This window comes from Anguilla rostrata, chromosome 16 (genome assembly GCF_018555375.3).
Source record: "Anguilla rostrata isolate EN2019 chromosome 16, ASM1855537v3, whole genome shotgun sequence".
In the NCBI taxonomy this organism is placed as follows: Eukaryota; Metazoa; Chordata; class Actinopteri; order Anguilliformes; family Anguillidae; genus Anguilla; species Anguilla rostrata.
Window position 1 is genome coordinate 6,597,718 of NC_057948.1, and position 11,477 is coordinate 6,609,194.

Genomic DNA, 11,477 nt, shown 5'->3' on the forward strand with positions numbered 1-11,477 from the left:
GCGTTGCATTCAAGATAGTCGACAGCTGCAGAACCTCCCCCAACCCCGCCAGCCCCGCCCCCAGCCACGCCAGCCCCGCCCCCCTCCACGACCCCCCCCCCCCCCCCGTCCGCTATCTCTCTTAGGGGGGCAGAACCGCTAACCCTGTGTGCCCGCTGACAAATGCTGTCACTCGTCCCCAAGCAGTTTGCAGCTTCGCCTTGGCTATCGATTCAACATGCTGAATCCGTGCTGGCAATTGCCTTCCTTTTTCTGGTCTGTTGCACAGTAAATACCAAAGGCTGGAGAACAAGTAGCCCAATTTAAACTTTAGATACAGGCATTATGTGGGACTTCAGCCTGGTTGCTAGTTGTACACTGAAATATTTTTGTTTTACACAGCACGGTTTATCACATACTTCTGGTAGAAAGCTGTACACGCGTCAGGTCTCTTTCTAGTAATGCTTCAGCAACATTATTTTAAATTTTCGATTTTTATCCCCCTGACGTGCAACCTTGTGCACACACATGCAGTTAAATTTGTAAATGCAAATAATTAAATCATACATAATCCAATTAAATTGTGCAAACACTAGCACGATAGCTGCAAGAGACTGATTGCCTTTGTTTGCTATGGTTTGTCAGTGCATTTCACCAAAGTAGAGTGGATATATCATCACTGAAAAAGAAGAGAGCCTAAAACACACAGCAGTGCTCGAATGTGGATTCCCTAAAACATGCAGCAGCCAGAGCCGATTGCCGATATGAATGAGCCGTTTAGAGCCACAATCACGAACAAGCCACACAGTTCAGGATTTACATGTTTTTTTTTTTGTTTGTTTGGTTTTCTTTTTTTTAAAGAAATTTTAATTGTGCTGTGTTCAGAAGGCGCAAATAGCTTTTCAATGCTACGTTGTGCCATTTCCCCAGTCTGCAATTGAAGATTTAAAAATCCCCCCGCCACATCTCTAAAGCAGTAACTAAAACATGCAGCAGAGCTGTAAAGCAGGCTAACTAAAACACACAGCAGAGCTTTAAAGCAGGCTAACTAAAACACGCAGCAGCACTGCAAAGCAGGCTAACTAAAACACGCCGCAGACCTGTAAAGCAGGCTAACTAAAACACGCAGCAGACCTGTAAAGCAGGCTAACTAAAACAGGCAGCAGCGATGTAAAGCAGGCTAACTAAAATACGCAGCAGAGCTGTAAAGCAGGCTAACTAAAACAGGCAGCAGCGATGTAAAGCAGGCTAACTAAAATATGCAGCAGCGATGTAAAAGCAGGCTAACTAAAACACGCAGCAGCGATGTAAAGCAGGCTAACTAAAACACACAGCAGAGCTGTAAAGCAGGCTAACTAAAACAAGCGGCAGCGATGTAAAGGAGGAAACTAAAACACAGCGTTATTACAGCAGCAAGAAGCTCACTCCACCACTCAGGACCAGAACTGACACAAGACTTGACCTGGGAGTACAGACACGCAGGGGGAGGTGCCAGACATCCAGAGGTACGCTGTTAAAAAACATTCCATAAAAAGAATAGCAATGTTGTACAAAGCTTTTCATTTTATGGGTTGGCCATTAAATAATGGGTTGTTGCGATTATTCTACAGTTTGACAATATTTTGAAAAAAAATGTTTTGCAGAACAGAGAGTTCTGATAGATTAGATTAGATTAATAGATTTCTCTGAAATTTGTCTTGCATCACAAGCCACACTCCTCACTTTGAGTAACAGACATACATTGATACAGTAAAATTATAGGTGCGTAGGGTCTGATGATCTATGCAAGATTATGACAGAGCTGTACCTTTAGCTGCCTGAAAGGCAGGCACCAAGGTTTTGAACTTGATGCGAGCAGATACAGGAGAGAAGGGGAGTGGCATGGCTGAGCCTGGGGGAGGCAGTAGATCAGACGAGCGATAGGGAGGCAGGGAGGCCAGGGAGAAGAGAGTTCCAGTAGGCCAGGGAGGGAGGTCAGGGAGAGGAGAGTTCCAGTAGGCCAGTTAGCGATGCCAGGGAGAGGAGAGTTCCAGTAGACCAAGGAGGGAGGCCAGGGAGAAGAGAGTTCCAGTAGACCAAGGAGGGAGGGCAGGGAGAGGAGAGTTCCAGTAGGCCAGGCAGGGAGGCCAGGGAGAGGAGAGTTCCAGTAGTCCAGGGAGAGGAGAGTTCCAGTAGTCCAGGGAGAGGAGAGTTCCAGTAGGCCAGTTAGCGATGCCAGGGAGAGGAGAGTTCCAGTAGACCAAGGAGGGAGGCCAGGGAGAAGAGAGTTCCAGTAGGCCAGTTAGCGATGCCAGGGAGAAGAGAGTTCCAGTAGGCCAGTTAGCGATGCCAGGGAGAGGAGAGTTCCAGTAGACCAAGGAGGGAGGGCAGGGAGAGGAGAGTTCCAGTAGGCCAGGCAGGGAGGCCAGGGAGAGGAGAGTTCCAGTAGTCCAGGGAGAGGAGAGTTCCAGCAGGCCAGGGAGGGAGGCCAGGGAGAGGAGAGTTCCAAGTAGGCCGGGGGGGAGGCCAGGGAGAAGAGAGTTCCAGTAGGCCGGGGGAGGCCAGGGAGAGGAGAGTTCCAGTAGACCAAGGAGGGAGGGCAGGGAGAGGATAGTTCCAGTAGGCCAGGCAGGGAGGCCAGGGAGAGGAGAGTTCCAGTAGGCCGGGGGGGAGGCCAGGGAGAAGAGAGTTCCAGTAGGCCGGGGGGGAGGCCAGGGAGAGGAGAGTTCCAGTAGACCAAGGAGGGAGGGCAGGGAGAGGATAGTTCCAGTAGGCCAGGCAGGGAGGCCAGGGAGAGGAGAGTTCCAGTAGGCCAGGGGGGGAGGCCAGGGAGAGGAGAGTTCCAGTAGGCCAGGCAGGGAGGCCAGGGAGAAGAGAGTTCCAGTAGGCCAGGCAGGGAGGCCAGGGAGAGGAAAGTTCCAGTAGGCCAGGCATGGAGGTGCTCAGGGCCTGGACTAAGAGGCTTGAGTAGGTGGTGAGGAAGGGGCGGATTCTCCAAATGTTGCGCAGGAACAATCCGCACACTCGACAAACTCCCATGACGTTCACAGAGAAGGACAGTTTGTTGTCCGGTACCAAAGAAGGCATTATCTTCAAGCTCCAGAATCACTCTTTTGCGGCAGAACCAATTAAACCCGCCTTCCTACAGAAAGTAGGGGGTTCATATCATAAGAGGTTCTCTCCGTAGGTACCCGTGCCAGCCACTGGACTTACACACAAACAGTTCAGCCTGATGTCCAGCGCAGTAACTGTATCCCCCAAAGACCCAGCAATTCTCAAGGACACGAGTCTCAAGAAACATAAACTGTACTATGCTGACACCTACACAAGTGACATTCAATACAAATGAAATGAATAACATTTTTGAGAATGTTTTCACTGCAACATGTTTCTGTCATCAAAGAAACGTTTTTTTGTTTTTTTTTTGGTATTATTTTTCCGCGGGGTCTCCTGGGGATAAAGGTTTTCACTGCCGTGCAAAACAACATTTTAAATTGGACGATCAATATGACAAAAGACAAGGAGAACTGAATGTGTAAAACTATTAAGGTGAATTACTGGCACTTGGGGGGAGCCATTAAATTGTCTGAACAATCTCCAATATAGAACAATCAACTTCTTCTAACTGGCAGCAACCCTTTTACATGCAAAACATGGTCAGAGAGAGAGATCTGTGAATTGAAAGATATGTTTACTGAGGTGGGTCTTAGAACATTTCTGAACATGAAAGAGACTCAATCTCTATCAGGATTTTCATATTTTAGGTATCCAAGAGTGTAGTCTTTGAGGCCATGGAGTACCACTGGATAAAAAGATTGCCCTCCCATCTTATTGCTCAGTGGTTAGACATTATGCATGCCAGTGAGACTACTTCCCAAATTTACAAGAGTCTACTACCCCACTGATATAAACACTTGTATACTTATATACATGTATAAATCTTTGCCTGTAACCAGCTTATGGTAACCCGAGTTGGCAGAATTCTGTTGGAACATGGGATTCTCTTGTACACCGAACAGGGAATGGATAAGATCTGTAAGATCCCCTGTAGCATTTCTGCTACATTCCATTCTACTGCTACTATACACCAGGCTGGCCAGTGGAGGATGGGCTCTCCCTCTATAGCCGGGTTCCTCTCAAGAATTCTTCGCCAATGGGGAGTTTTCTCTTGCCAACGTTTCAGGGTTTTCTCCCGACTGGGAGTTTTTACCTTATGCACTTGCTATTTGGGGGTTCGGGGCTGGTGTTTGGTCTTTTTGCTCTGTTTCTTGCCTTGCTACTCTGTAAAGAGTTCTCTATAAAAAAGCACTATAGTGAAATCATTTTAATCTGGCTGCAATACCTGTGTAGGCTGATTTCATACATCTGACTATCAACTAACTACCTGTATTATTCTTATTCATTACTATATGCATTACCTACACTGTACTGTTCTTAAGCCTCGACTATTCTGCAGTTTTCTAGTATTATTTCTATTTATTATTTCTATCTCTGATAATAAAATCGCTGATCACAAAAAAAGTGAAAACGTTGATCCCAAAAAAATTGAATATACTAGTGTACGGGTAGCATATTTATCCTTACACACATCATTGTGAAGCAGCACTGAATTCGCGAACCTCGTTTTTTGGAGCTGTTCAGGCCCCGGAATGCTTAATGCGTCATCACACACCATTTACGTTCAAACGCAGATATCGTAAAACGGTCATTACGCAGTGTTGGCGTGAGGAAGACCTTCCCTGCTGTCAGATTGTTTGTCTGTAGTCTAGCTGCAGACCACGCGAAGCCCGCCACCACCGTGGGTTACTAAGCCGGCCAGCAGCACCAAGTTCATCATTCAGAGAGCGAGCTTCCTCTTCACTTAAAGGATTCGCTCATCCTGGCTCCAGCTGGGGAAACCCACAGGATATCAAAATTATCTTGGGAGTGAATATTCCTCCTCTTCACTGAACACTGCTCCATCAATCTGGCCTCCGTAAAAGGTCAAGTGTTATAATTTCTTTTTAAGATAGCGCAAGTGCATTACCTTAGGAGGGTACACTGGGACTTTTAACAGCAATAGCCTAGATTTAGAATGAGGTGTACCCATGTACGTGATGCCAGTTAATTATTGTAAACTATCAAAGGCCCAGGCTATTAATTTAAGTTTTAGGTTGATCTATGAGCTCATTTCAAACATGCACAACAGCAGTATGTACTATTATACAGCCCTCCCAAATAACAGAGGATAATTCAGTCCTACACACCTACATCTGTGATTTGGCAATACACAGTCAACATGAGAAAATAAGGAAAAGAAATATACATTATCTGTGAAATAGCTTGAATGTAACCTGTTGACCCTCAGTAATAATATACATTTTTACAGCTGTTGTTAGTGAAACAGAATCGGGAAGTCTTTGGAAAGGTCTGAATATGAATATGTGGCACTACAAGGACAGAGATAATTTCTTATACTTTATTTATATGATAAAAATTTCCATTGCTGATGGCAAGTTGATGAACATGATTTCTAAAGCTTTTACCCCAGTCCATATGCTGTATCTATGAAAGACAGCAGTGGCTGTTGCTAGCCGACTACATTGTCTAGTGCCTGTCGGGGGTCGTGTGTACTCACTTGCTAGCATATTTAATTAAAATGTACTTCAGGCAAAGATTGTTCCACAATCACATGAAATGCAACACTGTACCAATAAAAGTCAAGGGGAAAGGGACGTTGCTATAGCTTTCGCACAAAGCAGGAGAAGAGGCTAGAAGACAAGCTTGCTCAATAGGGCCCATTGTCTTAAAGAGTATTACGCCAAGTAATTACCATTTCTCAATGTCGGTTTTGCGTAAAACCCAAACTGGAAGGACGGTTGCGCGGAACGCGCGTTTGTGAATAGTGTCACATTGACAGCCAAGAATAATAACCCACCAAGCTCCTCGGTGCTCCAGAGAAAGAGAGTTATCTTAAATTAAGATTAAACAAAGGGCAAGTGTCCAAACCGAAGGTGGACTAGTAGGGGGTAGGTGACACGATAACCAAGGCCAGCGCAATAAGAAAAACGTACAATGAATGCAACAAAGGACGTACAGGGGGAAAAAAACCTTTGCTCTCCAACAATTCGTGCACGTAAAATACTATCAATATGTGAGGTTTAATTGTCCAAGACAATATAGCACATTGTTCACATCTGGCCAATTTAATAAAGAAATGACTGGGAATTTAATTATCTTGAGAAAAAAAGGACATTAGATTTGCGTTTCGGTAAATAAAATGGCAAAGGTAGAGCAGGCCAGTCCTTTGACATTACAATTCATGAAGAAATGCACAGTACCTCTAGGTAGAATGCTAACTAAGTTATTAAAAGTTGCTTATAACAGCTTTTTAAAATAACAATTCTTCATTGCAAACCTGCTTTTTTAAGTATTCTTTTTAGTGGGACGTTTACAGTTAGATACACTTTCAGACTCCAGTGCACACACATAAATCTTTGTATTCATTTTAATTATAAAATAGCATCACTGTATAGCAGTTTTAGCATTACACAGCTCTGATCAACCTGTTAGCAGGATAACGCGCTGATCAGCCGAAATTAGCACGATAAAGCTCTGATCAGCCTACTTCAGCATGACACTGCTCTGATCAGTATAAATTAGCATGACAAAGCTCCGATTAGCCTAATTCAGGGTGACAAAACTATAATAAGACCAAATTAGCAGGAAAAAAAACTCTGATCAACCTAAATTAGTACGGCAAAGCTCTGATCAACCCAAGTTAGCATGGCGAAGCTATGATCAGCCTAATTTAGCATGACAAAGCTTAGATCAGCCAAACTCATCATGCTGAAGAGCAGTCACTGGTGCATGAGCACAGCCCACAGCAGCAGGGCATGCTCAGAAGACATCCCCCAGTACAGCGCACATCATCGTCAACACAACAATCCGTCTCGTCTTGAATTACAAAGTAATCAAACATCCTCATAATTACTCAGATTAAAACGGCATCAACGGTACATATTTGCGCAGTGTTGATTAGCGGCATGAATATTCCAGTCATAACCCTTGTGAAATGTTTTCCTTCAGTATTACAAAGACACATTCTTTTAATGTAGTTAATGCGCATAATTATCATGCTTTCAGTATCTTACTGACAGACCAGAGCATGCTTCAATTAAGACCAAACCGAAACATACTGCCTAACAGGATTCTTCGCTATGCAGAGGTACAGGGGCTGAGAGAGAGGTTTGGAATAAGTTAGATTTTTAATACTGAATGAATGAAGCCAACAGTCCAAAACATTGTTTTAAAAGAAATAAAAAATAAACAGATTTTCTACCAAGACATGTGAAGTGTGACTTTGCTCTTGACACCAGAAGCCATTACTGTGCCTGTACCATTCCTTCGCTAATAATGTAACACGTAACAAAACGGAAAACAGCCACCAAAAAGCAGCGGATGTAGTCTTTTACAAGCCTTGGGTTCTCCCATTCTTTCGTAGCACTCTAATTAAACTTTTGACTCAGACATGCTAATTGTAGTATTTCAGGACCTTCAAAGCCTCAGGTTTTAGACTAAACATTCAATTAGCGAGTGATCCGAACGGAGGCGCAGCAGGTGAGTAGATTAGCTCGTGCTCTAATGACATTTTATAACAATTAAGAAATATTATGAACAAAACCCAGCGGAGTCTGTCAGCCCTAGGTGCTGGAGTCTCCCCGCTAGTCAGGTTCTGTACCGTTAATCAGCGCCCAGCTGGACCTTTTGATTCCCATAGGCTGATCAGTGGCACTTCACTTCCTGCAACTGTATTCCAAAACCCACCAGTAACATGCCGCCCTAGTTGATTCGTAGTACCAAGGTGGATAACGCATGTCAGGCAAACAGCTTTGATAATTTCCCTATCATTTGTAGCAGTATTAGTAGTAGTATTAGTAGAAGCAGCAGTAGCAGCAGCAATAGTAGTAGCATCAGCAGTAGTGGTAGTAGCAGTGGTAGTAGTAGCAGCAGCAGTAGTAGCAGTAGCAGCAGCAGCTGTAGTAGCAGCAGCAGTGAGCCTATTCGCCTGCTTTCTCTGTAAATGTACTTTCGCATTTGCGGTGAATGTCCACCAAGCCCACGTTCATAAAAATGCAAAGATAATTTGTTTACCTCGAAACAGGAACGCTTTGCTGTTGTTGTGGAGACCTGCCACTTGGGTAATTCCAAAAGTTGCGTTAGCCAAGTCCAGTTCATTGATGATATCAATTTGTAAACCGGGGTCTATTCCAAATCCTACCACTAAAGAAAAAGAGAAAAACACGGGTATGTACAGGATACAGAATTGAACAGATATCAAATATTCAGGGGTGTTGTGTTTTTTATGCAAAAATTCAACGGGCCAAAATAGCGTCATTTCTTCTCTCTACCGCTTAGAGTGCGTTCCTGCCCGTGAGTGCGCAGCACGCGCAAACGCATGTAACAGAGCTGTCCCCACGTAGCTACTTCCTATAAAGTCAATTGCGGGTTATGGAGACCACATCTCGCTTTCTATACACCAGACTGTGTTATACAGCGATCATCGCATTCCATAGCTGAATCTGATGTAATTCAAATAAAGCGTTAAAAAATCATTACAAAAATATTTCCAACAGCGGATCATTGGTCGGTCCACGTCTATGGTAAGTTAACGCTTGGCTTCGTTAAATTCCGAAATGTTTGTTCGTAACTACGCCATATAGCTTGACTCCCATGCACATCTGCAAGGATTCAGAGGGGCTTACTGCGGGCGCCTATCCAAAGATGTCTCTTGAAAATTGACATGTCGTGTCATCGTTATTAGGCAACAAGGGTATACCTAAGCAGACGTGTATTAACTTGGAATTATGAAGTAAAGGCTTTTCCTGAGATATTTGCATTTCAATTAACTTTAGAAAATTCTGCGAGAAAATGTAAATTAAAATGCAACGAACAAAGAGATGCGCAAAAGACATTTTTTTACTTTACTGAACGTCCAGCTGAACACAAAGGTGCGTAGCTCAAGCGAGATTGCAGGACATAGTAATCACGCGCACAATATAACTAATCTCTAGTAATCATTCGCGTTATCGTACACAACACTTGTCACTCGATTAACTTGACAGCGTAACACCTACCTGGTTTCGTAATGAGAAGAACTAGTAAAACTGTCACAAAAACATCCATTTCATACGGTAAATGCAACTGTACAGATTCCTCAAAGACCAATCGTTGTGTGCTTCGCAGAAGTCCAAACTTGCACGGCACCGAGTCTGTCTTGAAAACTGTGAGTGACTGAGCGCGGCGCACCGGTGTAGAATGTAGCCTGTTGGAACGTTCCACGTCTCGGAAATATAGGATCCGTCAGCCCTCTTGCGATTGAGAAATATGCTTCTAATGAATCGTGTAGATGTTTCTTAACTGAAAAAGTGAGCTATTGCTTATTTGATGCAGGTCTTTTTTTCAGGCAGTTGCAGGAGATATTTCTTGCAAATATCTTGCACTGCGTGGAAAATTCTTCCCCTGCTCCCGAATGAGACAACTCCCCGTTCTCGAGGTAGGGAAAGGTTTTCGAGTAGTCAGAGGAAAGGACACACCTTATTGCCCCGGTTATGATTTCAATCACTGTCCTAATGATCGCAATTATCATTTATGCCACAATCACAGTCGCAACGTGCATATTTAAGACAAGGAATAGTAAACTATTTAAATAACATACAGCACCATTCTTTGTTTTGTTTAATGATAAGTCCTATTTAACGAGAAGTCCTATTTAGCAGAGGGCAACTTCAGAATGGAATTAATAGCCTGTATGCATAGTCTAGATTCTGCGTGGACTGACACCTACGTGATGGCTTGCTTATCTTTCAGTCGTCCCATTCCCAGTTTATCTTATAGTTTCTGCTTACTTTCTTTTCCCCAGCAGCACCCCCAGTTACCTGCCAGACTTTTAATGCCTTTTTTATGAACCCTGGTAATAGTGAGATGTTCTTTCTTGTAAGATCGTAATCATGCCACTCTCTCCTTCCAATTGTGTACACAACCATGTTTTTTGGATTGCTTTCCTCATAAGAACACTCAGGCCAGACAGTAAGATTGATAATAATGACTCAGGTTGCACAAAACAGGATGAAAACACTTATATTGTCAAAACGTAGGCAAACAGATGTGTTCTGCACAGTACATATAAACTGTCCAAGTAATGCATTCCACGCAGACATTTTCAGCACTCCAGTATAGGAGAAAAAAATACTATTTATAAACAATATACGTTATATGCAATCAACTTCATGGTAAAACAGTAGAACATATTGTGCTCTTTTTTGGCTATTGGCCGCCTAAATATACTGCCGATACTGACTGTATTCTGAACGAGTAAAATGAACTTGAACCCCAGCGACGACCTCGGACAAACAAGAGAGAGTGAGAGTTAGGAGTGACAAGCTCACGAGTACCCTCTGGTACATTAACGCAAGCACAAACGCAATAAGCACAGCTACGTAAATTACCCAGCGAAGCCTCGTGCCAAGTTATTTGCAACATTTAATCAGCCCTCGGGAGAGAGGACAAAAAAGTAGCTGAACTTGAACCATTACCAGGTGCACAGGGGCCGCTGTCCCATCAGCACTTCCTGTATAATTACATCATGCTTCCAGCAGGAGTTGCTGTACACTTATAGTTCCATCAGAAAGTGCCATGGAAATACTCCATAATCCCAGCAACATCTGCAGCTGAATTATGGACGGACGGAACTTCATCAAGACTGGCAAGAGATCTGCGTTAAGGAGAGCGCGGAGATTCGAAAGTGTTTGTTAAATCTTTGACAGGCGGACCGAAAGGAGTAGATCTGTGCGCTCTGCGGATGTGCAGAAACTCCGGTCAGACCAGCGGGAAAGAAATGGAGCACGGCTGGACGCATTTAGGTTTATTAATAAGTAAATAAACCGAATCGCTGCTGCAATTGCTCTCCCTCTGCCATCCCCATCTCTGTCTGTCAGCGCAGTTTGAAAGGCAACCACTTAAATAAATCATGCTGCCATGTGTACTTGTGCGTGTGTGTGTTTGTGCGTGTGTGTGCGTGGTTTGTGTATGTGTGTGTGCGTTCATGGGTGGTATGTGTATGTGCGTGGTATGTGTGTACGTGTGTGTTAAGAAAGAAAGAGTCAGTGGATTGCATTCAAAATGTTAATATTTATTTTAATGCATGTTCTACTCAACATTCTAACGTTCTTTGACACACAAGAGAGTAGAAATCAGAATTACAGCAGGAAATTAAACGGTTATCAATTTCGACGAAGCCGACTCGGCACAAAATGCGTCTAAGATCAGCATTGTTTCAGAGGACGATTGTCCTCCACTGTTTTCAGTTCCTGTTTGAAGCTCTGAGGTGAGGTTACTCGGTTGAAGCATATGGTTTCAAGTGACAAATTATTTCATTAAATAATCCCAGCCACAGTAGGTGGTGATCAAAGCAAGCTGTTCAAATCTTGGTAGGTCAATGCCTTGGAATGTTGCCCTGGCCAATGTGATGCAAAATACAA

The 11,477-nt window shown here is 43.7% G+C and overlaps 1 protein-coding gene across 1 annotated transcript in view; it reads right to left on the reverse strand.

Annotated features, from left to right (window-relative positions):
• Positions 1 to 9,443, reverse strand: part of LOC135241831 (protein kinase C-binding protein NELL1-like) — a 290,330-nt gene extending 280,887 nt beyond the window's left edge. The window contains exons 1-2 of the mRNA XM_064312554.1: positions 9,075 to 9,443; positions 8,092 to 8,220 (exon numbers count right to left, since the gene is read on the reverse strand). Coding sequence (XP_064168624.1) covers positions 8,092 to 8,220; positions 9,075 to 9,123 — 178 coding nt within the window. The 5' untranslated portion in view covers positions 9,124 to 9,443. The remainder of the gene's footprint in view (positions 1 to 8,091; positions 8,221 to 9,074) is intronic.
• Between the last annotated feature and the right edge of the window lie 2,034 nt (positions 9,444 to 11,477).